General features: G+C 47.4%; 1 protein-coding gene across 1 annotated transcript in view; it reads left to right on the forward strand.

Moving 5' to 3' along the window:
• Nucleotides 1-27,239, forward strand: part of LOC116870394 (chloride intracellular channel protein 5) — a 95,944-nt gene that overhangs the window by 63,152 nt on the left and 5,553 nt on the right. Inside the window, exons 4-5 of the mRNA XM_032862020.1 lie at nucleotides 1,185-1,291; nucleotides 25,504-25,688. Of these exons, the coding sequence (XP_032717911.1) occupies nucleotides 1,185-1,291; nucleotides 25,504-25,688 (292 nt within the window). The remainder of the gene's footprint in view (nucleotides 1-1,184; nucleotides 1,292-25,503; nucleotides 25,689-27,239) is intronic.

Raw genomic sequence — 27,239 nt, forward strand, 5'->3', positions numbered from 1 at the left:
AGTGTGAGGACCAGAATGCCTTCTATATCTGCCTAATGGCAGAGGGCTGGACCCCGTGACTTTCTGAAGAGTCCTCTGATGGCAATATCTGAAATTAAACAGTCACTTAGCAAGGCACAAGACTGGGTAGTCAGTCCTAGCTAGCTATTGGGTCAATCGAAAAGCAGCAGCCAAAAAGAGAGAGATTAAGAGAAAGAGAGAGAGAGGGAGAAAGAAGGGAAGAAAGAAGGAAGGAAGGAAAGAAAGAAAAGAAAGTGAAGGTGAGGGGAGGAAAGGAAAGAAAACAAATAATTTTTTAAAGACTCTCATTCACATGATTTACAACATTAAAGGAAATTTAAAAGGTATTTTCATTTTAACCCAAAGCAATCCAACAGTAGGCAGTAGACAGTTATTCACCCGGAGATCACAAAGATCCACATAACTGATAATGATGATAAGTAAGCCACCGTCCCTCATCTCATTCCACCCCTACCTGGCCCTACCCATAAAATTTTTGTGAAATGACATTCCTAGAAAATATGAGGGTGCTAAGGGGTTGAAGGCAGGGATGCCCACACAGGCAAGTGTATCTCATTCGGTTTTAGAGACAATAGAAACTTGTCCTAACTCGGGTCTGCCTCTTACCTTCTTCTGGCTTCACATGAAAGCTTGTGCCAAGGTGAGAGGCTGGATCATTGCAAATCTAGCTCCACGCCTGGAAATAAAGTAATCAGAAACACTCGTCCTGCTGTGAGATCCTGGTAAATTTCACTCTTACTGCATACAAATAAGAAGTGTGTGAAGGCTACTTCAGAAGAGCACCAGGGGTACCCTTTCTTTTGAGAAATAGCTTCAAAGCCTCGGTGGCAAGGTACCTCGTATCTCCTGGCTCCCAGAATTAGCTCTGTCCAGTTAGGATGATCCTAACTGCTGGCAGTGGAGAGTTCATTTAGTACGGGTTGGGGAAATGTCAGGGGCACCTCCAGAATTCTGTATGGTGGTCTTGGACGAGACTCAGGTCCTCTGAGGGGTCTTCTGGTTCCCTGCCCACAGATTGTATCCCCCATAGGCAGCCCTAGAGAGTGTCCACCCTTCCTATAGGTTCAGCGTAAGATCCCCAAAAGATCTGTAGATCAAACTAGAAAGGGGGAAAGGAGCTCCAAGTTCTCACTGATTCTAGAACACCACTCCCTCCATTCCAGGTACCCTAAACTGGCTGCGAAACACCGGGAGTCCAATACGGCCGGCATTGACATTTTCTCTAAGTTCTCCGCCTACATCAAAAACACAAAGCAGCAGAACAATGCTGGTGAGTGACCCCCTTCCACTCAGAACTCCTGACAGCCCTGCGCACTGCCCAGGACATCTCAGACACCCGGGTCCAAGAAGCATCTGGCACCAGTGCTATTCACTGTTTGCCCACATCCATGTCCCCCGTGACACAGGGAGTGGGGGTGTAGATCCTTCTTTTTGTCTAGTGCAGGAGAAAGGCCAGTGGGCCTTTGTGCTGAATTTGGAGGGAGGGAGGTAATTTGTGTTCTGGGCCCATAATGGTCTGCACAGAAGTTTCCTGCCTTGGCCATACTGCTGGCCATTTGTCCCAGATTCATGACCTTGCCTGTGTTCTTGGGAGGCCCTACCTGGGACCACATATCCCAGCTTCCTTCTGGTCTCTGCAGGCCTTCTGAAGGGGTTGTGCAGAGGTCATGGTGGGACAGCACGCTCATCACGTGGGTACACACTGCAGAGGGAGCCCGGTCCTCTGCTTCCTCCCCCTGCTGCAAGTGCAGAGGATACTAGGGGAGCCGCAGCTCAAAACCTGGCCCATCCCCGTCCAGCCTTGGCTACAGAGCCCAAAACTAGTTCTCCTGTGAGGGCTTCTCGGAGGGGTCTGTCTCAGTGCCTCATTTAAGCTTCTCGCACTTTAAGTACCACATTTGGCCTTTCCTTTAAGAACTAGACAAAGCAATTTGAATAGAACCATCAAATTGAGTATGTGTCACACTTGAAAAACTGGGTTAAGACTTAGGAGGAAAAAGAAGTTTTCTTGCCTCCCAGTGGGAGAATGAGACAAGCTTAGGGGCAGAAGCCTGGAGCCCAGCACAGGGCCAAACAGAGCAAGGTCTGCACGAATCTTGGTGAATAAAGGAGTGAACGAATGACCATCAAATGAACACACGATGGACCCACACGTGGTGGGATATGCTAGACGTTTCAGGAGCTCAGAGGAGAAAGGCATCTTTATGGACGAGGTGACCAGGAAGGGCAGCTATCATGACGCGAAAGGGAAGACATTTTGGCAGGAACAGAGTTGGTGCAGTGGGAAAGCTGTGTCTGCCAGGGGTGTTCAGAGCAGGAAGGATTTACCACAGGGCCTTTGAGAAAGCTGCTCTGAGGGGGTTTCAACTGGGTTTCAGGAGGTGAAGGGAGAGTCAGTGGGCTTTGAGTAAAGGGAGGAGGTCGTGGGGGTGGGAGTGGGAAAATGCCAGCGGCAGAGACTGAAGAAAATGACCAGAGCCCGCAGCTCCAGCCTGAGGGTCAGGTTTTATCCTGGGGGTCACGGCAGCCATTCGAGGGGCGTGAGGAGGCATGAGAAGGAAACCAGCCTTCAGTGACAAGAAGAAGAAGAAGAAGGGATATGGAGAGATTTTAAACAAGTTCAGTGCTCCTGCTTCCCTGATGTTTGGACCTTGGTGGGTAGAGAAGTGTCCCCAACAAAGCCATGTCCACTGGGGACTTAAGAATGAGGTCTTAACTGCAAATGGGGTCCAAGTAAGAAGGGAACACAGAGACCCGGGGAGAGGTTCGTGTGAGGGTGGAACAGGGATTGGGTTGTGACAACCAGACTGGGGGGGCCACCAGAAGATGAAAGAGATGAGGAAGGGCCCCCTGGAGAGCCTCAGGAGGGAGCGCGACCCTGCTGACACCTTGATTTTGGACTTCTGGCCTGTAACACCGGGAGAACAGATTTCTGGGGTGTTGGGCCACCCACTGTTGTGGTGGGGCTGGGACGCGAAGGCAGCCCTTCAGGACCGCGTGTGCCAGGGAATTCAGCTCTGGTTTGCACATCCCACATCCAAGGCCCTGTCCTCTCAGCCACAAATACCTTCCTTCAGACTTGTCAAAGCACCCTCAGAAGGATTATCTCATTGGAACCTTCCAGAGTTTTCAAGTTACAAATGGCACTGACATCGTATCCATATTTACAGTTCTCTGATCCCAACCCCATAGCAGCAGTTTCCACTGAACATCCCGTATCGGTTTCTTATAAACTCAAGGCTCTCCAATTTTCATTGTTTCCACTTCTTCTCTTTCCCCCTGTTTTTCTCTGGGTTGAGTTCTGTCCCTGTGACTCCTTATGCCCAGACTCATCTGTGCATTTCAGAGCCCTAGCCTTTCTGCTGTCCCAGAGAGCCTGTCCCCATAATAGCCCTTGGCATGGGGGTTCTTCTGTCCTGCCTTGAACTGGACTCCGTGCATTTGTTCCTTCCCTGTAACTATGGCCTGCTACCCTCCCACCACCCTCCTCCTTCACTTTCCCTTCCCTTCACCCTTACCCTCCAATTCTGGTCTGCTGGGTCCAGAAGTTCTTAGGCTCAGCAAGCCAGAAGCCAAGACAGAGAGTAGCTCGGTGGCCCACTGCACTCAGCCACTTGCCCCAGAGACAGGTCATACCCAGCTCTGCTTCCTGCCAGCTTTGTCGTCGGTGTCGCCGGTGGCCCCCCTGGAGGCTGCAGCAAGAGACCCCAGGCTTCCATTGACACCCCTCCACATGCTTCTTTCCCATTTCTCTCTCTGGATCTTCAACTCTGCATCTATTTCTTCAATATCCCTTCTTCAGATTCTCCCTTTTGTGTTTTCAGCTTCATTATCTCTTGAAAAGAGCCCTCCCTCCCACCTTATCACCTAAAGCCTCCCAGTCCCCATAGAGGTGCTGGCCATGGCAGTGTGCCTTTCCTTCCCTCTTGAGATCAAAGTGTGAAAAAAACCAACACGGTGATGTGGTCCTGCCCTGTGGGTCATCTCTCCACTCTTGTGGTAGATACTGGGACTGCCATTCAAAATGTCCCTGTTTCACAAAACCTCAAAAGTTCCCTGCTACTGAGACCCAGCCCCCATCCAGGGGAGCCATTCATAGCTAGCACACAAGAGAACTGTTTGTTAGTTTGTACCTTCGGTTGTTCACTTATTCATTCAGCAAACACGGGTTGCCTCGAACGGCTACAAGCCCAAGCTAATGTTTCAAGGGCATTTCTTGTGTACCAGGTACTATGCTAGGTTCTAGAGGGGTCAAGAAAAATGAGACCAAGTCGTTGCCCTCAAAGAGCTAACTGGGGGGGAGGGGGAAGGGTGGAAAACATATGAACAGGTGATTATTGGCCTGTGTTGGGACTCCACATCTGCCATTTCTAGCGGTACAATTTTACTAGAGAGACTTCTCTCTAAGCCTCTGTTTCTGCATCTATAAAATACACTTAGGAAGGCTTTCAGTTTCTGCATCTGCCAAATAAGGCGATTAATAGCACGGCCAGTTCTGTAATGCAGATTCGTTGACTCTATAAGTCAGGGCCTACAAATTCTGACACGTGGGGAATGCTCATTTACTGTTAACTTTGATTATAGCTGCTACTGAAAAAACGAGGCAAACATGAATATTGGCATCAGAAAATCCCACTTCAGTTCTTATTTCCACCACCCCCAGCCAGCACTTCCAAATCTCGCATTCACATCATCTCATTTCTGCGTGTTTCATTTTGTCTCCCACGTTCTTGGTGTCTTCTCCTCTTCTCCAAAGGCTACAGGGAGGAGGTTCCGTGATCTGGGCCTGCCTGTCACACTTTCGGAATTGTTGCTTTCGACCTCAAGTTAGGGTTTTGTGCTCTGGTTTGGTGTCTGTCACTGTACGGCCTCCTCTCTCGATAGCCGCCCCAGCCGGGTCCCGTTGGTTTGCTGAGAGCGGATCCCCCTCCACGCCCTGCCACGTCGCCTTCTCAGACGTGCTCTTTAGTTCGCTTAAAGACAGCTTGGACTTTCTCATGAGATTCTCACTCCCCCTTCCCCTGTGCACACGCTTTCTAAATAAATAACTAAAAGTCTCAAGACGCCATACTTAGTAAGATGCTATATGGCCTTACTTTCTGGTCACTTGGGATTTCTCCCATCACCGCCCTGGTTTGCAGGCGATGCAGGGAGTTTGTTTCCCCATATCTCAGAGACCAGCGGCTGTGTGGCATTCAGCTTAAAGACTGAAATCCACTGCCTGGGTTCAGACCCCCGCTTCCCTCTCTTCTTGCTGGCCTGGGGACACCAGGCAAGTTACTGCAATTCTCAATGGGGTTCAAGTTTCTTCATCTGTAAATTGGGGGCAGTAAATGTCCATACCTTGTAGGTGTGCCAGGAACAGTGCCGGCACTGGGTTCAGATATCAGCTCTTTTTTCATTCTGTTCAGTTAGTCAGCATACAGTTCAACATTAGCTTTTGATGCAGTGTTCAGTGATTCATGAGTTGCATGTAACATAATATACTGAATACCATCATCATCATCATCATAATTTTTTTTTAAAGACAAATAAATGTCAGCTCTTGTTCTGTCCTGTTATCCAGAGGCAAACAGGTATACCTCAGCAGAGAGGTCTGGGGTAAAAGTGTAGTTTGAGGGGGTATATATATATATATATATATATATATATATATGTGTGTGTGTGTGTGTAGTACAGTCCATGAGTGACAGGAAGGGAGCACTAGGGACAGCATGAAGTTTCACCCACACTTATGGGAGAGCAGGGAGAGAGAGGTCAGGGAGGAAGGTTGAGAAGGATTGGCCAGGGAGTGAAGAAGAAAGCTGGGAAAGGCAGAAGACAGGGAAGATCCTGAAGCTGAGGGAGGAACGTTTGTTTGGTTTTGTTTTGTTTTTAAGAGTGATCTGTGGTACAGAATGCTATGGAAAGGATCATGGGAGGCTTCGTGCTGTGCACAGCTCCCTGGAAGGGTCCTTGGGCGTCCTTCTCTGATGGCAGCCCTTTGCCTGCAGCAGCCCATTCCTCAGATCCTACACGGCAAGTGGGCGTCCAGGCTGGCCAGAGAAGCAGGGCCCTTCTCCCTTGGGGAGGCGAGGGGGTGTAGGCACAGGAGGAGACCACTCTGAGTGGGATCAAGAGCCCACTGGGAGGCAGTACTTGTGGCCCTGAGAAGGGACATCCCTGCGCGTGCAGAGAGCAGCACTGGGTGTGGGTTTGGCTGTGGGAGTCCCTCCTCTGAGCCCCTGCAAGGTGCTTTTTCCATCCAACAGGATGGCTACTTAGCCTCCTGGGTGCAGTAGTGAAGGTTTGCAGCTGAAGGATCATGGGACAGCGCCAGCTTTGTCCATCCTGCCTTTGGCGCATCTGGTAACACAGGGGCAGTCAGCATCAGTCAGCTCTGTCCCCACCCCGGTCCGCTGTCTGCCCTGCTGCGTGGCCCAGAGGCAGAATCCGGCGGTGGCATGGCCTCTACCTTCAGCGGCGTGTGGGCCTCCAGCTCTCACATCACATCCTCCATCTCTTTCCAAAAGTGTTGCTGTCTGGCCCTGCGGCATTCTCCCTCCTCTGAGATGCCATCGTGGCGCATGGAGCTCCCCTGGCCAGAGACTCCTCAGCTCTGGCTCTCCTGGCTCCCGTGCCCCACCCTGGCTCCCGCTCCGGGCCGCTGGGACGACCCTGCTCCTCCGCTCCAGCCCTTTGCTTCCGGGTTTCCACCCACGCCCTCCTTACACATGTCTTCCCTACTCCGTCTTCTCTATGGCGATCTGGGCTTTCCTCTCTGCGTACCCACCTTACACTGTGCATGTGTAACCCTCAAAATGCTGTTTGAACAGACTGAAAATCTCTGCCAAACCCCTTGGCTTTTAAGAAATTCATTTTAGCTGCTGACACTAGTCCGGCTGAAGGATACTCTATTTTACTTGATTTTTCACAATATCTCTTTTTTCCGTATGCTTCAATCCTATTCAGTCTACAAATTTCTTTCGGGTTTTGAACATAGGGCATGTGCTGGGTGATTAACTAAGGGGTCTAAACTGCATCTTTAGTTCTCTGTTACTCACTATGTTTCAAGTCCCTTTTACATTTCTTCCAGCCCCATTCCGTTTCCCTAGATACACTTAACATTCCTGCCCAGGATCATTACCGTGTCGTTGTCGGTATTTTCCCATTTTCTTTTTGCTTGGAGAGGGAGTGGACATACATATGCACGTAGACTAAGGCAACATCCCTGTGTTTCTCCTGTTCCATTCACACCTGCACTTGCTGCCATCGCCATCCATGTGCACATGCTGGCTTCCGAGGGACTCTCTTTCCTTACCTCCCACGGTGCGTAAAAAGCCCCCCTCAGTCGCTTTTATCTCACCCATACATCATGTAAAGCCTTATGGCTTTCCCTAGCTACAAAACACACATACATGTCAGGCTGCTGGTACCCCGTGTTTCTAAGCCGAATGATTGTTTTTTGCCCAGTTTGGATGGTTTTGGTGTTTCAAGGCTTCCTTGGAATCCCTTCGTCTCTTCTTTCTTCAAGTGCAGCATTCTCTTGTATTTTTGCCTTTGTGTTCTTCTGCCTAATGGGCATTTTTATTTTCAAATGTATCCTCACTCCGCTCGCTCCAGAAAGGCTTGATAACTGCTCGGAGGGGCACGTGATGCACAACCACGCAACATACACGAGAACGGGGTGCGAAAGGAAAGCCAGTGCTGCACACAGACGCAGACCACAAATTTGGCACTAAACCTTCTAGCACGCGAAGCCCAAAGGGACCCTCTGGTCAGCTACAGTTTGGTTCTCCCCATAGACAAAAACATACCGACCTCCCAGAAGAGGAACTAGTATTACCGATCTGGGGGCTGGAGTCCTGGTACAGAGGAGCTGCTATTTTCATTGGCTTTGGCCTTTGCCTTGTGTGATTTCCCTTCTCCTTGTCTGTAGACTCCAGGCCACTGACTTCACGCTCCTGTGACTTCTGTCCTCTTTCCCTGCAGGTGCCTACTTCACCTTTCCGCTCCCCCCACCCTGGTCAGATAAATATTTCAGACTTTTCTTGACTTGTACCTCTTTTCCCCCTCCAAATGCATTTTTTTCTTTTTTCTCTCCATGTATCTTAAGGGCCCTCAGAGCCCCCTGCAGCTTCAGGCCTATTCCACCAGCTCTCCTCCAGCTTTTTGTCATTTCCAAGACTCAGATCAGCCCGCCCACCCATGTCTGTTTTCACCATGAGGCTCAGGCACCTGAGCGGGCTGCCTTTGCAAAGATGTGTCCTTCTCCATTTATGGACGACTTGTGCTATCCTACCATACCCTTCCTAAAGTATTTGTCCGAATAAAATACTTCTACCTTCCTAAATAAAGCCCTAAAAGCCTTCCTTGGGTACCGAAGGTATGCTGGGACACAGTGCTGTGTGTTTAGTGTAAAGTCCCACACCACAGACTGAGCTGTCTCTCTAGCTTTTGCCCTTCCTTAGTTAGAAGTGTCGCGCCTGTATTTTCCAAACTGAAGATCAGATGTCTAACAAATTGCTTTCATTGAAAATAATCCAATTATAAGAAATTGGTACTGTCCCAGAAAATCCAGGACACATGTCCCCAAATGAAAAGCACCTGGTTGGGGCTTAGCCCTCTGCTCCCCCTTCTCACCAACCCAAATCCAAACCTGGCAGCCACCACAGGGGGAAGGAGAGTCTATCATGGTTCCTACCACCTCCTGACCCCAAATCCTTTGCTGAAACACATGCTCCTTAGCCACAAAGCTCGCTGAGCAATCCTGATTCTGTTTGCAAACAAAGGCCAGGGTTTCCTCCTTCCTGAGACTCGCATCAGTGGCTTCCCATCCTGAGACCTGGAAACACGGAGTGGACTCTGTGGGCTTATTCTGAGAAAATTGGCAGTCATAGCCACATATCAGGAAGAGGACTCTTGGAATGTTCTAGAAACCTCAGTGAGCTCATCTCATCATTGCAATGATCATTCTCACTTGATGGACGTGTCATTAAAGGATGACACTGCACATATTAACACAATATCAGTTACTCCCATCCTGTCCCTCTCTCTTCCCCTCATCTTCCCCCAGAGCCCTCATCTATGGTAGCATGACCAAGCCATATGCACCTGCTGTCCTTGCTCCTTTCTGCACTCAGGCCTGAATCTTCAAACTGTCCTGACTTCTCTTTTCTAAAAGGTGCCCCTTGCAGTGAGCCATACTGCTGGCTGACGCTGATGGGAAAAGATTCTGTCTATAGCCCTGGCCATCTTTCTTTCCGCGCCACATGCCCAGTGGTTTGTGTCCACACGAGTTCATTCCTGCCCTTCCACCTCGCAGCACATTCCAGCAGATGGGCTCCTCCGGCCCCCTGATCTGTGTGCACCTCCCTGTCCCAGTGGTTGAGTACCTGCTTCCTAGCTATACCCCTCACTCCCTTCTAGTAAACAAGTAAACAAGTAAACAAGGCCAACCCCACTTGATGTATGGAATTTGAGGCTCATGGGCTTCATCCCAATGCTATGAAGTTTAGTTAAATCTGTACAATGGGCTGCCAACAAAAGAAGTGAGTGTCCCATCACTGAAGGGGCACAGAAAGAGGCTGGACCTATGGAGGTAGAAACTGCCTGACCTCAAGTATCATCTCATTATCTAATTATCAGTAAAAAACAAAAGATGCTTTCAGAGAAACAAAAATCCTTTTATTTCAACTATAACATGTTGATTGTGAGAAACAGCCTGATTTCAGAGATGTCAAGTATGAAAAAATTAAACATGAGAGGTAGATGATTCCCATAAACTTTCCCAAATGGAACATTCTGTAATTTGCTAAAAGCTCTGCCATGGAGCATCAGATCCTCCTTACGCTTGGCCTTGAGTGATGCCTTTGGAAAGAAAGTGAATTGAGGTCAGCATTACTTTCAGATCCCTCTAGGCTGTCTGTCCTAACTCCATATTGGCTGAAGGGTCAGTTGCGTCCCTGTCTCTTATGCCTGGAAACACATAACACCTGTCTCACAGGTTAGGATTGGCAAGCATTTCCTTCCTTCATTTCTGATTTTATTTATTTATTTGAGAAAGAGTGAGAGCAGGAGCAGGGGGAGGGACAGAGGGAGAGGGACAAGCAGATTCCCCGCTGAGCAGTGTAAGAGCCCAGTGAGGGCTCGATGCAGGACTCGATGTGGGACTCCTCGATCCCAGGACCCTGAGATCATCACCTGAGCCAAAGGCAGACACTTAATTGATTGAGCCATCCAGTCTCCCCCGCCTCCAAACATTTTCTATAAAGGGTCAGATAAATATTTCAGACTTTTCGGACCACAGAGGCTGTCCCACCTGCTCAGCGCACTGTTGGAAATATAAGGGAACCACAGACAACATACAAGCAAGGGAGTGTGGCTGTGTTCCCATATGGCTTCACTTACGGACACCCACCATTTGAATTTCACATTCTTTCCAGGGGTCATGAAATAGTCTTCTGAATTTTTTCACCCATCCCCAAATGTAAAAACCATTCTTAGCTTGAGGGCAGTGCGAAATGACCAGTGGGCTGCATTTGGCCCTTGGACAATAATTTGCTGACCATTGTCTCAGGACATCTCAGACTCTAAGAGCAAGTTTCTTAATTTCTAGACCTCTCAGCCTCCTCCTCTGTAATAGGGAGATTCTAACAGTGTTCTTTCTTGTAGCCTTGTCATGTTAATGACATGAATGAAGGCAGTAAAGCCCTGAGGACAGTTCCTGGCACACCATAGGCACCAATATGGGTTAGCTATTGCTACTTTGCTGCTGCTAATTTCATAAATCCTCCCCCAAATTCCCTGGTGTCGGCCCTCCGCCCTGGGTGGCCCGGCTCTCATTGAATGTAGCAGCATGTGCTGCCCTCTTCTGGCAGCGGGAGGGATCTGCGCTAGAGGGGGCTGATCTGTTCAGCTTGGAGAGGCCTGTGGATTTTCAAGCATCCTCTTCATAGGAGAACAAGTTATACCCAAGTTTTGGCTGGGGCTTCAAGAAGAGGCCACATCTTCCTTGGGGACTCAAAGCCATCTTCCATTCTCTGTCCCCCACATCCAGGGTGGGGCATGTCCAACAGGCCCAGTGGATCTCCTGAGAGGCTGCTGGCTACCTGCTAACCAGATGCCCTCATTGCTTCTCTCTCCCTTCCCTCTTCCCCTTCCACCACCTCCAGTCTTTACTGTTATGAACTTCCTGGACCTAAAATAGGAAGGTGTTTGACAGAATTCAAAGCGGCCCAGGAGGGCCGTTAGCCCAGAACCAACAAGCCCCCTACTATCAAAGGCCTTCTCCCAAAGCGTCTGGAATGCGGACCGCTGTTAGGGGGGTGAGAGTGAGGAGGAGTGAAGCGGAAAGTTTCTCCGGATCCCCCAGGATGTGGTGAGCCGTGTTTAAAAGAGAGTGGATATTTATTATCCCAAGCCACTTCAATCATGAGGTGATTATTTCCTCCTCCTCTTCCTCCCTCCCAGCCCTCGTCCCCATGTTCTGGTGGTGGGCCCAGTCTGAAGGCCGCGGCCTCACCAGGGAGATGGGCATGGCCCGCCTCTCATTCAGCCCCCCCCCATTCTGGGGGGAGAGATCAGGCGATATGAAAAAGGTAGGAATGTGAGCTCTAATGACTCCGCTGAGGCGTAGAACCCAGCGAGGTGGCCGTGGGATTCCAGGTCTATGTGGCCGTGGGATTCCAGGTCTATCCTGTCAGAAACACTGACCTGTTCTTTTGGAGAAAGACAGCTGTGTCCCAACTCAGGACAACTGGTTCCCCGGACAAAGTCCTCAGACCGAGCGGTTATCATGGTGGAGGCTCCTGGGTGGTCCCTGGACCACCACAGTGGTGAGGATAACGAGGTGACTGTCTTGCCACTTCCTCATAAAGCAGCCATTGCTGTCTCGTTTCAAAAACGCCTCTGGTCATAAAGGAACCCTTCAGGCTGCCTTCCTTGACCACCCCTGCATGCAAAGAGCCAACTCAGGATATTTTGTTTGTTTGTTTGTTGGGTTAAAGTTTTGCTTTGATTAGCATTCTTACAAGGAAAAATAAATAACCTAGGCTCGGTGGGACCCACCTCTGAGGCTTGGCGCGTCCTGTACCCATGCGCCCCCTCCCAGGCAGCGGGTCCTTGAGGCTGGGAGCAAGAGGGAGGGGAAGGGCTGACTATTTCCTTCTGGCACCTCCCAGGAGTTGCCCAGGGGATTCCTCTAGAGGGCCTTTGATTTGGTTCATTATTGAGGCGGATGCCGGCAATTTCTAATTTAACAAATTTCGCTTCTGAACCGAATCTTTGGAGGGCGGTTGGTGGTGGCATGGCATACTGACTGGGGCCAGGGCCGTGGAGGAGGGGTGGTGGGGGGACGGTCCTGCGTGGGTGGGCGCATTCATTAGTGGAGGGAGCCGGTGTTAGCTGTGTGGGCTCCCCGGCTGGAGTAGAGCAGAGACCACCAACACCATTCCATGTGGTGGAATTTCCCGCTGTCTGACCAGAATGAGTTCGCCTGGCCTGGCCTGGCCTCACATCAAGGCCTGGGGAATAAAGGAACATTAAATGACTCATTTGAACCCTAGTTAAATGCTCTTTCACCCCTGGCTACCGTTACCTCATTCTGTGTACTCGACACCTCTTGTCTTTGTGCAGGCTACACATGGGAGCTAAATATGTTTCTCTCTCTCCACACATGCACATGCGCACACACACACAGCTCTTGTGTGTTCTGATATTTCTAGCTACCAGCCAAGGCCATTCAACAGCTCCTGAAATAAATGGCATGTACCCATTCATCTGAAAACACGTGCTTACATGTGGAGTTGATGAGATGTCGTGATGAGACACAACATGGGCCTCACATCTTCAGTATTACCATGATGGTGTTTAGACCACAGAAGGGCAGTCGTGTGTGCGTGAGTCTGTTTATACTCCATCGTGTGCGTGTGGGTCAGGAGAACTGTAGTTGGTGACATGGGATCTGTGCTTAGAACTCCTCATCTATGATTAGCACATAGCTCTGAGGGAAAATTCTCTCTTGTCTTGACTCTTGGTGGAACGTGGGTCTGGGCAAAGTAGCGTGTAGAATGGGTTTTGCCATTTTGGGGGGGATGACAAGATATGAAATCCAGGTGGTGTCTCGAACCTTCTATCGAATACATTGAGACACCTCAATGATAAACGCTCTTTGTCAAGTTCAACACTGTCCCCTCCAGGCAGGATGGACCACGGTCTCTCCATGTCTCACAGGAGAGGTTGGCGCATGGAGCGATTGTTCAGAAGACGTGAGGGAGCCATGATGGTCACAGGACAAACAAGGCATTTCTCAGCTTTCAAACTCTTTTGCTACAAACTAAGTAATGGGAATTGAAACCGGGGCTAAATCCAGTCTGGTATTTGGAATTATGTTCTACGACTGGAACTGTCTCTCAGCTGAGAAGCTATAATACTTTCATAGCCTCTGTTATAGTAAATGGAGCCTCATGGTGGAAAAAAAAAAAAGAGTTTTTTTCTGTACCACATATAAAACCAATCAATAAGAACAATTAGAACAGTTCTCTCATGAAGACTGTCAGTGTGGTGGTGGTAGCGGTGTTTGCTTAAGTGGTATTTTTCTTATCATCCTCATTTTTATAAAATGCATTCAAGGAACATTGAACGTAGTGTTAGAGGTGGAATTTCACCAAGAATCAGAAGTGAAGACACAGAAAACCAAATACTTGTGTTCTTCCAGCCAGAAGTCAGAGGTCAGACTATTCTTCTAGAAAGCCCCGGTCAAAGAAGCATTTAATGATCCGTGTCATAGTAAGAAATATATTTCTCTGCGCCAGAACCCCTCCCATTCCTGAATATTCTAGAGAAGGGGGTTGAACCACATGATTCCTTTGTGTTGAGCTCTGACTCTGATAATCACGTGCCCATTGGTGTTTGCAATGACAATTACCCACATTTGGCTTCTGTTTGGGGGACCTCAAAGGCAGGTTTTATTCAACACTTGGCCCACGTCTGACCCTGGTCTTGGTCTCACCTGTGTCACCTGGCATAGAGATGCCAGGTTGCTGATGACCTATACTCGTTTGGCTCTGATGAACCCCCAGGAGGGCATACCAGGCCAAACAAATGATTTCCCTTCATCCATCCCTGAGAGACCAAATGTTTATCATTACACGAAAAAAGGGAACCATTATAGGCCCTTTAATGAAATAAAGCCAGTTGCATAAGCCTATAGAGACTTATAGAATTACATTTTAGGGGCCCTCACTTTTCCTCAAACCCCATTGAAGAGCTCATTCTTTCAACAAACATTTATTCAGTACCAAGCACTGTGCAAGGTGCTAGAATAATAATGGAATAAAGAAATATTGACAATGTCTATGTGAATTGGCAAAGGTTGTGTTTGGCCGCATGTCACAGAAACCTGATTACAGATGCTAAAGCAAATATTGATTATGTTTTCCTTAGCAAAAACTTAGGCAGCATTTTACTATGTGCCATGCCCTGTCCTAAGCACCCTTTGTAAATGTTCATTTCTTAATAGGAGTTTGCTTTTCTCACATAACAAGTCCAGAGAGTAGAGAGGTCTGGGTGGTTGTAGTTGCTCAAAGAGTCATGGGTCTAGATCCTTAGAGCACAAACCCTCTGTCTTTAATGTGTGACTTTCATCCTCATGTCACAAGATAGATACTCCACTTCCAGACGTTAAGTCTGAGTTCTAGGCAAGGGCAGTTGTGTCTGTCTTTTCTCTCCCAAAAGCCATGAATTTCCATGAATTTCCACTTCTATCTTATTGGTCATACATACCAGGCATTTGGTCTTCTCTAGTAAAAGTCTGGGAAGAGAAGCGTTTTTAACTGGGACATTACCACTCTGAGGAAATCTGGGTTCTTTCAGTAACAAAGAAGGCGAGCATGAATATTTGCATATAACTCACTTTCAGCTAAAGGTGATTAAAAAAAAAAAGAGAGAGAGACTACAGTGAAAATAGCTGATCTAGCCATGCCAAAAAAAGCCATAGTATTTGAAATTCTCCTTTGGGGTTGACCAACTCTGAATCATTTCTCCACGTTGATTTTAAGAAATAGAAGAATAGGGATGCCTGGGTGACTCGGTTGGTTGAGCATCTGACTCTTGGTTTCAGCTGAGGTCATGATCTCAGGGCCCTGGGATGGAGCCCCATGAATGGCTCTGTGCTCAGTGGGGAGTCTGCTTGAGATTCTCTCCCTCTGCCCCTCCCCCCTTCCCGGCTCTCTCTTTGCCTTTCTCAAATAAATAAATCTTTAAAAGAAAGAAAGAAAGAAAGAAGAAAGAAAGAAGAAAGAAAGAAAGAAAGAGAGAGAGAGAAGGAAAGAAAGAGAGAGAGAAAGAAAGAAGGAAAGAAAGAGAGAGAGAAAGAAAGAAGGAAAGAAAGAGAGAGAGAAAGAAAGAAAGAAATAGAAGTATAAAATTGTACCCTTATGGGTGCCTGGGTGGCTCAGTGGGTTAAGCCTCTGCCTTCAGCTCAGGTCATGGATCTCAGGGTCCTGGGATGGAGCCCTGCATGGGGCTCTCTCATCAGCAGGGAGCCTACTTCCCCCTGTCTCTCTGCCTGCCTCTCTGCCTAGTTGTGATCTCTCTCTGTGTCAAATACATAAATAAAATCTTTAAAAAAAATTGTACCCTTAATCTGCAACACTCTGACTTCAAACTTTAGAAGATGCAAGCCATGCGATTAAGGCACCCAGCGGAGAGCTTCTCCTCTGAGACCATAATCCATGTGGAGGCAAGTACGGGCACCCAGAGGGCTGCCCTGAGCAGGGTGGGTGGAGGGTCTAATTGTGGCGTGTTGGGGGACTTCTGCAAAAGTACCCCTCGACCCCCACCCCTGTGGAACTTACCCCTTAAGGTCGCCGCGTTGCATGACTAGGAGGAACAAGGCTCGTTCGGGTGGGACTGTGGTTACGACAGCAGAGTCAGAGTGAAAGGACCAGCTGAATATTCAAGAAAACACTGCCTAACTCATCTGGAGTGACTTCCTCAGGGTAGAGGACAAGTCAAGCATAATATTTATCCAGCAGACTTTTTTCTTGCAACTCTAGGAACTTACTAGTTCTTTTGCATGCTCTTGATGTATTTTCTACATCACGCAGCATCCTTCCTTGCACAGAAGAACGGCTCACTGCATGGCAGACGTAGTTCTAAGCCTCCAAAAGGCATCGCTCATGGCTACCCTACAAGGTGTGCTTTGTGAGGATCTCTGTTTCGCAGAGGAGGAAACTGAGGCACAAGAGGTTAAGCAGCCTGCCCAAGGTCATAGGTGGCCAAGCCAGGATCCCCACGCAGGCAGCTAGTCCCATCGTCTCTGCACCTGACCTCTATACAGGATACATTGAAATAATCCATTATTTAAAAGGCATGTGGTGCTGAGTTTTTAAACAAGAGTAGGCGGGTCATTTAGGAAACTGTGATCCAGTCAGTCCATAAACCATGGAAGAACTGCCATGTGTGTTTCCCAAATATACTGCACAATCTCAGCTTCATTTGGGGAGTCCTTACTCAGCAGCCATGGGAGGCCAGGGACACCGAAGCCGGCCCACCCACCGTGGGTGCGGGACAGAGACGCGTTAACAAAGGAAAGCATGGGCAGCCAGGTGAGAGTTCACAGGACAGGCCCAGAACAATGGACACCAGTAATCATTCAGATTTAGAGCTGTGGTGGCCGCGTTCTAAATTTGTCAATGGCTATTATAGAAAAGATGTAGGCATTTGAGGATGAACAGGACAAAATGTGGTTAAATCACTTCAGCCTGAGTGTTTGGTGGGAGTGAGCCCTGAGAAAGAAAGTGTCTAGGTCCAAAGGCTGGACAGAGGACGCAGAAAATATCTCCCTTGACTATGTTCATTCCGGGTGTTTGAACACGAAGACTGAGCCTAGTCTATGGCTTAAAAATAACCTGTTACAAAATAACCATAAAAATCTCACAGTTTTCAGCCTGATTCAGTCTGCTACATAAACTACAACCAGCATTAATAGCTCCAGTCAGCATTTATGTCGTTCTTTCTATTAGCACAATGGTTTTTACAACCATTTATGAGTTTCTGGAAAGCCTAATAGAAAACACACGTACATGTTTTACACGTTGGCCGTGGAAGATGCCGTTTGCGTCGGGCGAAGACCGGCCAGGCCAGGAGGGGTCGCCGCCGCCCCGCGGCTGAGGTCTGGGCAGGCCTCCCTAACGGGGAACACAGTCTCTGCGGGTTCCCTACCCCGCCTCCCGGCTAGCCACGCCCTCCCTGGCCCCTTTCTGCTGCTTGCTCTTTCCACTGCCTGGCTCCAGTCAGAGTCTGTCTTTCTCCGTCTCTCTCTCTTCCTGTCGATAAGTTATCACTGGAGGAGCTCACAGGGTACAAGGTGTGTGTACAAGAGGAAGCCTAAATTTGAAGACATACGTGATCATCTTTCTTCTTGAATTCACTGTGGCTTTCAGATTTAGAAAATTATCAGAATCTGGAAGTATCTATATTATGCATACCTCCCTTCATACTTTAAGAAAAAACATCTTATGAAAGGCATGCCAAGGTTGTCCTAAATTCTTTACCATGCTGGTATGTTAAACACAGCCAAATGATTGCCAAAGATGTGTCTTTAAAAAAAATATATATATATATATGTATATGTATATATATATATAATATATATGTGTGTGTACATATATATACACACATACATATATATTTTTCAATGCATGTGCTTTTACATACACATACATATATGTACAAATATATACACATATATGTATATATAACATCTGCCTATATATAACATATATGTATATGTTCATACGCACACACACACACACACACACAGAGTTTCTTTGTTGTTGGGAGTCATACTTTCCAACATGAGGAAACAGCAAGTTGATCTGTGTTGATTCTACACGACGATCCCCTATTGGGCTTGGGGAAGAAGCTCTACAGAGGATCTGTTTCTTCTTCAAGGAAAAATCCCTGACTACCTTAGAAATATCTCAGTGAAGTATAGACCCATTCGCTTGGTGAATCTCTCCACCAAAGCGGGGTAAGGGGCTTCCCACAGTGTCCTATATTCCAGTCCACCATAGTTTTAAGACCTGAATCCTACCTTCTTACTGGAAAGAACCATGGGAGTTTGTCATTGAATTCACCCCCCAAGTCAAGGCTGAGATCTTTTCTAGAACAAACAAATAATACCCATGGCAGCAAGAGCTACACCATCCTGCCAAGCTCAGCTGAGGCCGCAAGAGGGAACAGTAGGGAACCTGTTGAAGTTGCCATTGCATTTTGCCTTCTCCTAAACCACTGTTTGTCTTCCCACCTTTCCTGTTTTCACCAGTGCCTAGAAATGGAGGCCTGGGAATGGCTTCCCACACGGGAGCCCCTGGGTCTTTCATAGCTAGAGTCCCTCTGACAATGTCCTCTGGCTGTGAGGCCAAGACTAGTGTTCTTGGTCTCATGCCAAAGGTGGACATGAATTCTCCAAACTGTCAGACCAAGAAAGTTTGACACACTCCCATAGCTTGGAGAGAGCAATGCCAAATCCAAAAGAGATGATTTCAGGCAATTTGGGATGGCAGGCATGTTGGGAATGCAAGAGTGCACTCTCTGTTCCGAGCTGGCCAGGATTCTCCTTGCACCTGGGAAGCTCCCGGATGCTCAGAGAAGCTTCACCTCAGACTCCCGGCTTCATTCTTTCCTTCCCTCACGTCCTCTTGTAAACTGAAGTTCGACAGCCGTAATTGTCAGAGCTAATCTTCTGTTAAGTCCCTCTATGTACCAGAGTCCGCAGAAGATGTTTGACAGCAACCCGTGAACCACCGTAACGAGTGCAGGATTCGGCCTCAGATCTCTTGAAAAGCAGAGTGGATGTGCCACTCTGTGACTGTGCCTCTGATCACAAGACCTGTCAGGGAAGCCTAGTGCAGGGCTATGTGACACCCCAACCCAGGATCTCTGTCCCCTTCCCTGTTGATACCTGTGAGGGGTTAACATAACCAGAGGGCCAAGGCACAGGAAGATAGGGTGCACCACACATGAAACAAAGCTTCGTTCCCATCTTCTACAAACCTGCTGCCATTTCTCCCTCTGTGGTTGAAGGACTGGGCATAGATAATGCTTCAAAACACAAAAGGACCGTGCAGATCAGCTGCCACTTACCTACTGTGTGTTCCAGAAGGGTCACTGTGGGTCTGAGGGTATGAAGCCCAGTTCCCTATCTGCTAATAATTTTGCCTTTACGTGGTCAACCATTTGTCCTTATGTAATTCAACTATAGTTGGGCTATATTTTCTGTCTTTAAGGACTTTTGCAACAGAGAAAAGCCACATGACTCCAACTCCTTAAACTTGAGAGATGAATGTAGAGCTTTATGGAAGGTTTCTTATGGGGGAGGGATTTACATTGCCCAGCACAAAGCCAAATGTCCCCTCCCCTATTCCACCTTAGAACATCTTTGTCTCGCCTTAAAATGGTCCTTGTTATGAGAGCATTTATGTTTCTGTCCACCTGACTTACATCTCCTCTTCTCCCACCCCTATAATTCTCCTGAGCCTTACGGCTGCTCCAGCCTCTTCCTCTTTCTTGGATCTTTGGCTCTTGGGCATCTGTGTAAAGCAATATGTCCTCTCTGTTTCTGAAGAAAGGCTTCTTCCTCCAGAAAGATGAGAGAGAGATGATATTACATTCTTCTTATTTGATTTTTTTGTTGTTGTTGTTCCCGTCACATTATCATTCATGTTTAAAACTATCAGATGTCAACCAGGTGTGGCCATCTTTGTATTTTCTCTCTAAGACTATGTGATGACCAGAGAAATCTCCATTGTGGCCTCCCTCAAACCACAGTTATGCTTTTTTTTTTTCGGTTATATTGACATGATCTCGAAGGAGATGAAAAGGAAAAGCTTCCTCCAGTTCTCCAGGTATTTGTCAATATTTAGATATTTCTTTCTTCATAGAAAACACTCATGTGAATTTCTCTTTTTTCATGAGACATTCTGCTGTCACACAGACAATGTGACAGCATTGGCCTTGAGTAGAGGCGAAGTTAGTATTTGTTGCTGAGAAATGATGTGAAGGGTCCCGGTAGGTTCTCTGCTCAGAGCTAACGCCTTCCAGACCCAATGACGGTCACTTAGAGTGCCAAGAATTCCAGCTAAAATCAAACCATTAGTAGAAGAACACAAATATTTTATTGAATTAGCTGGAAGGTAAGGGATGAGGCGTGGTGTCCTAATAGCCACACTCTTGTTAGGTAAATAAGGGCCTGTGAGAAAGGTCTATAGCACGGAAGGAAGACGGAAGACTGAGCGGACTCCCCAAGAGCCATAGGTCAGTTCTTAGCACCGAGAGATGGCTTTGCAGAGTAAAAGAAATTTAAGTTTTGGGCTTATTTCTTTATTTATTTTTATTTTTATTTATTTTTTAAAAAAATTTTATTTATTTATTTGACAGAGAGTGACAGCAAGAGAGGGAATATAAGCAGGGGGAGTGGGAAAACAGTCCTGGTTTTCATCCTTATTTGGATAATAAGGCTAATATTTTGAAAATACTTTCTCTTTGTCTTTCTTGAGTACATGATTCTGATCTGTCCTAAGCATCCATCAGCCCCATGACAGGTAAGAATTCTGTAGAAGGAATTCTAACAAAGCAAAAAGAGCATTCACTATTTAGTTGCTGATTCAAAGTAGCATTTTCAACAAGATAGTAGCCTTACAGGCCAAGCTATTGTCTTAAAATGCTCTAAATTCCTTTATCTCTCAATTTTAGCACATCAAGAACCATGTCTAGAGGACTCAGCTCATAGAGAAGAAATAGCCCTTAGGTCTGTGCTGTGGGCCAGGGAGGCTTGCTGGTTGATGGACTATTTGACCTAGGAAAATAAAAAGGAAAGTGTACCCCTCCTGGCCCAGGGGACTTGGGGATGAAGGAGAAGAGACAGGTAGAAGGGTCAGGGAAACAGAGATGCATCTGGGAAACCCCCTGTGGCCCTTTGCTTGGGTATCTTTCCAAGGCTTTGGAGGGAGCCAAACAGCCTACCTCTGACCACTACCCTAGGGTCAACACCCCTGTGCTTACTCTGGAAGGAAGTGGAAGTTTTCCTGAGAAGAAGTAACTGAGAAGAGACATAGGACCCGTGGAAGCTTCCACCCACTAGACAGTACCCTTATCTCCCCAAGGCCATGAGGTCACAGCAATCACCCCTTCCCATTTACTCAGTGAGGAGAGCAGAGGAGATGGAGACTTTATGAGAAACTGAACATTTTTATGCAAAAGTGACCAAGAATTCTCTAGAGGACTATTTATGACATCAGACTAAGTTGTAATCCAGAACTGACTAAAATAAAGTCTTTCTCCCATCACCCAGGGGTTGGGGCTCATAAGGAAGACAACAGCAGTTAAAAACAGAACCAGTGTACATCCGGGGAACTGTTAGCTTGCCCATGCATCTGTGCCCTGAAAAAGTCCAAGACTCAATGTTTTTATCTGTTAAATGGATATAAATAAAATTCCCATCTCAGTAACTTCACTGTGTACTTAAATGATAGGTTGTGTAAACATCCCCAGTCTACTTGAGAAATTCAGTTAGTATATTTCTTGCTGGTGCTGGATCTGAGCATGTGAGAGACACAGTGGGACAGAAGGTCCTTGGCCTGGGGCCAGCTCCCCATAGCCATGATTGTCTTCTCCATGGGAGAGTTGAAGAGATGCCTGTCCAGGCTGCAGCTGGTGGTCGGAGGCGGCCCCCTGGTTCTTACCTCTCTCTCTCTGCAAGTTCACGTGCCAGAGAGAAAACACACGTGAGGAGCTGAGGTGCGGGACGCTGGGCCCACAGAGCTGCTCCTGTCCTTCCAAAGAGTGCCTTTGACATCTGTTCCGCTCTGTGTGAATTCTGAGCCCCAGAGAGTCTGCGTGGCTGCTTGCTGAGACCCCTGCTGCACAAAGAATGCCAGCAAAGCAGGGCTGAGCCGTGCTTGCAAGAGCTTGTTGGAGGCTGAGCCAGAGTCTTGGCTCTCTGGTCCTCATTCAGCCTCCATGCCGTGGTAAGAGTATATTATTTTCTTAGCTCAAATTGCCGTTTCCAAGTCATTATTTCTCTACGACGAGAAAACAATATTGGTTCTTATGTAATATCAGCCTCAATGAATCTGGAAGTGATCATGGAATGGGTGGATTTTTTTTCCTCCTTAAAAAGGAGAAAAATAAATTTGAGATTGTTTGCATATGGCTGAGAATATTTATGAACTATTCCCCTTGTTTCCTCATCACATATTTTACCCGGTGCATTTGCGTGTGGTACAGAATAAATCTTCACGGGAAGGGCGGGTGGAGAGAGGGGCAGGAAGCAGTTAAAGGACAGAGGGAGCCGTCAAGGGCCTAGGGTGTTACTGCTCCTGACTCTTAGGGTCCCCTGGCCTCAGGCTTGCTGGGGTCTGAGGGTTGCCCTGTCCTGCTGCTCAGAGGAAATCTTCAGGAGGGAAGGTTTCAAATGTGAAAACTGAGGGGATTAACATCTCTTTGTCCCTCTGGTTTCTTTCACAACCTCCTCACTCTTACCAGAGCAGAAAGTTCAACACTAGTGATTTCGTGACCTGGGTGCTGTCGGCCAAAAGAGATAATTAAATTCTATGCATGCCAGTCAAGGACAGGGTCAGAGGAAGAAGTTGGCAGGTAGGAAGGAAAAGAACTGGCAGAGGACGTGTTGGTGCTGGCATCTGTTAGTCAAGAAAAATGGCCATGTGTTAGCACAGACGTGTTGTGTCTGTCCTCTCCCCACAACCCCCCCACCACGGCCATGTCTCTCACACAGCGCGTCACCAAGAATGATCCAGACAGAGCATAAGGGACGGGGGTGTGGCTGGACGTTACATCAGGATGGGAGGCAAGGCTCTGGGCTGTTGATTATCCTCTCTGGAGACTGGGCCTCAGAACTGGAGCATCTGAGAACCATTCAATGCTGCCCCATGGGTTTTTGAGGAATATAACTGATGGAGAGTATGGGGTCAGGGACAGAGAGCAGACAGCTGTCACATTTGGTCCTGCAGTAGCAAAAGCAATCATAAAGACGTCTTAATATGGGGCGGGCGTGGTAGGAGGTACTTTTCCCTGCATAATCTGAATCAGGCCTCACCATGGCCTCAGGAAGATTAGGATCTTCATCTCACAGTTGAGATGAGAAAACTGAAACCAGTGACATTGAGGAGCTTGCCCAAGGTCACACTTCGTTGTAAGTTCCAGGATCAGGGACGTTCCCAAGATTTGTGGGGTCTGAAGCCAATAGAATAAATATAAATAGGGAATTTTAAAAAATCTAGTTCAAGGCTTTGGAAGGGGCCCATGGGATGAAGGAAACAAAGCTCAGACTTGAGCAGTGTCACAACAAATCCATCCTGGGCAGGGTTGAAATTTAAGCACACACTTTGCTCCAGGCCGTGCAGCCCCTCCCCTGCTGCCCCTCCTCCTCTTCTCTTTACCAACTACTTGCTTCACATTCCTGATCAAAAATGCACAGACTCCAGCAATGACGGTGATACACAGACGACATCCTCAGCACACACCCCCTTGGTATGTCACATGGATGTCATAGCTACGGTGTACGGTGACAGCCATGCCCACTGCCACACTTTATCCTTGCACCTCAAGAGCTCAAGGAGACATAGTTGAGATGTATCCAGAACTGTCCTCCCAAGGAACTCCAGTTGCTCTTCTAGGCCTCTTACCAAATGTCACTATCGTTCCCGCACTGGGGGACTTGGGCACAGACTCACGCAATGGCCTGCTCGGGTCTCCAGCGGGCATTTTGTAATTACAAGCAGCAATATTTCATTTCCCTTCATCATCCGTCTCTGTCCCTTGGATTGATATCTGTTGGTCTGATTTCAATAGGCACTCTATTTGATTTTTCCTTTCTCCATTATAATCAAGATTTTGTCATAAGCGCCATAACTGGAAGGGGTGGAGGGATTCAAGGAAGCAAAGAAACCCAATATAGATCACAAGCGCTTCGGTGGGGCTGGGAGTGGGGAGCATAATAACCATTGTCCCGCACCCGCCTCTACCATTGTCCTTGAGGCTTGCAATCCCGTCCTAGTCTAGACAATTGCTAAGGAGAATACAAGCATTTTTCCCAGCCCTGTTCCCTCTCTTCTCCCAAACGGGAAACTCAAAGCAGATGATGAAGTACAAGTTCAAATGCCACACCAGGGAGAAGGAAGTATTGAGAAACTACGTCCAACCTCCAGCCTGTTTTCAAACATTCCAGTAAGTGTTCAATTGATTTATCTTGGGCTGGTGTTGTTTCATTGTCTCAAACAAAGGCCTTCTATGAAAAGACCAACTTGGGTTATGGGAGGAGGCTAACAGAAGGCACATTTGGGAAAAAGTAAATAAGAGTCCCATCCTCTGGGCTTTTCCCACAGGGGCAGCATCCCTCTTTCATCTGCCAGAATTAACATCAAGACTGATTCATGTTACCTCCGCATCATACTCTACACCAGAGTCTGGGGAAAAGAAAAAAAAAACCTCAGCCTTGGGGATAGGGTGATGATACAGGTGCAGTGGCCGGGGACCCGACCTACCATCTCCTCTGTCGGTGTCCTTGGAGCTCGGGTGGTCAGAGTTCTGTGTCTGGAATTGACTGTGAGATTTTCAACAGATTGGTTCCAAGTGACGGATTGGTTCTACTCTTGCATCTAAATGAATTATGGATGGGAAATTATTGGGGCAAGACTGTAAAAGTCTTCTGCCACATTGTCATCCTTTGGATGTGCATTCTCTGAACTATGTCCATGACTGGTTTCCATGCATCTGTGTCGGTACATTCATGGTGGAGCTCTCTGCCTGGTGGGCCAGCCCTTCCATTTTGGACATCTCCGATGTTTAGATCAACCTTCTTCAGATTACACGAAGTATTACCCTTCTGGTATCCATTGGCCCTGTAAGGGCAACACGAAGCAGGGAGGCTTACTTTGCTATGTTGTGTCTTCCTGGAAGCCTTGTCCCCTCCCCTTCTTATGCTAGTCGGTTGGTGCTTCCATAGTTAATGCTCCCACAAAGTCTGGCACGTATCTCTGTCCTAGGATTTCTAAGCAATTATTTACTAAGTGAATAGCCCTTTCCTTCTGCATTATTATGGGGGTTAATTGTGGAATATTGGCAAAATATTGAGAAGCAAAATAGAAAACGAAAATTGACTCTTATTGTTTCTATTGGAGATAAGCACTCTAAAAACTTTGCTATGTATCCTAATGGTTGCATGTCTATATTTATGTTTTTTTTATTTTAAAGGATTAGTTAGTGTTTACTGTTTGGTTAAGGTTTGCTTTTTCAGACCACTTGACTCTCTTCTGCTGCATTGTGTTAGTGGCTTGCAGGTGTTCTACAGTGTGTGGGAGCTGGCTGTGTGGTGGGGGGCACAGAATTCAGGATAGGCTCCTTTACTCTGAAGACCACTAGTTGTTTCCAGCGGCAGGAAGGTTGACTGAGGAGTCTTCTTCTGCTGTTTCATGCCAGCCCTTGAGAGAGGCCTGACCAAGGCACTGAAGAAACTGGACGATTACCTGAACAACCCTCTCCCAGAGGAGATCGACGCCAACACTTGTGGAGACGAAGACAAGAGGTCCCGACGCAAATTCCTAGATGGAGACGAGCTGACCCTGGCCGACTGCAATCTGTTGCCCAAACTCCATGTGGTCAAGGTAAGACGGCTCTGTCTGCAGGTTGCTTGCCATATCCAACTCCATCAAAGGTCCACATCAGCTGCATGGATGAGTCAGGGACAGTGCCACCTGCTGGTCCAGAGCCTGGGCTCTGAAGTCACAGGAATAGGAATCCAAAGTCAGCCTCCACTGCTTGCTGGCTGTATAGACTCTCCCGGCTTCCGTAAAATAGGCATGTATTACTTACTTCTTAGTCTTAGTTTTACTTCTTGGCTGGGAGAAGAAATACGGCATGACAGTGCCTGGCATATTATAAAGGCTCAATACATATAGTAGTTGCTATTGTCGTAGCCTGTGTGGTTACACATACATTTATATGTGTATGCATATGTTTATAGATAGATATATAGAGCGCCTCTTCCTTGCCTCTGCCTCAAAGCTTTCCACTGGCCATACCCCCACATTTCTGTGAAGTTGCTTCATATGCAAGCCTTCTCATTCCCTCTAGTAACTCCCTAGGGCAGGCGTGTATCCTCTTCCTCATCTATCAGTTGAAGAGGTGGAGGCTGCAAGAAAGTGACGTCATTTTCTTTCCATGGTTGTCCTCCCTGATCAATGTTGACATGCAGTGTAATCCTGTCCTACAAGAATTCTAGGATCTGAGAGTTGGAAAGAAGGGAATTCCAAGGTCTACCTAAACTGTCCCCCACCCCCACTGGACCACTTTCTGCATGTCTGTGACAGATTTCCATGTAGCTGTCGCTGCACGCTCCCTGCCGAACGAGTCAGCCCTATCATTTTGGATGACTCTGATCGTTAAAACATCCTTCCTTTTTTTTTTTTTTTTTAAAGGAGGTGGCAAGGAGAGGGGAGGGGAGAGAGAGAATCTCAAGCAGGCTCCATGCCCAGTGTGCAGCCTGATGTAGGGCTCCGTCTTACAAACTGTAGGTCATGACATGAGCCGAAATCAAGAGTCAGATGCTTAACCAACTGAACCACCCAGACGCCTCTAAATACATCCTTTCTTATATTGAGCCAAACCGCTTCCCTTCTTCCCTTTGTTCTCTGGAGCAGCACAGAACAGGGCTGCTCTGTTTCACCCCATTCAAAGACAACAGTCGTGTCCTGATGTTCATTCTCTAAACTATTGCTTCTTCTTACATCCTTTCCTGGCCCTCACCAGCCAAGAGAAACACACAGTAGGACCATATCACTAGACTGTTCTAGTGTATACTTTTATACACACTTCTGTGTCTCAGTGAGACATATGACTGATTATATTATATCATGTGTCTCAGTCAGACAGCAAGCTCTGTGGAGACAGTGGCTTCTCCAAGCACGATGGTGGGCACAAGGTAGCCCTTTCATAAATATTCATTGATTGACCATTCAGTCACCTCACTTGTGTCTTTATCATACCATTTTCCTTCTGCCCTTCACTAAGAAGAATCAGATTCAATCATTCATCAGCTGGATATCTGCCTATCGTTTTCCTGCTGAAGTCCTGAGCTAGAAATGTGGGCTTCCCTCTAATCAGAGCACAACCAGCTTGAATTGAAATCTGACCTGTGCAGGCCCCAGTGTTCCCGC

Source organism: Lontra canadensis, unplaced genomic scaffold, assembly GCF_010015895.1.
Source record: "Lontra canadensis isolate GAN:19392208 unplaced genomic scaffold, GSC_riverotter_1.0 scaffold23, whole genome shotgun sequence".
Lineage (NCBI taxonomy): Eukaryota > Metazoa > Chordata > Mammalia > Carnivora > Mustelidae > Lontra > Lontra canadensis.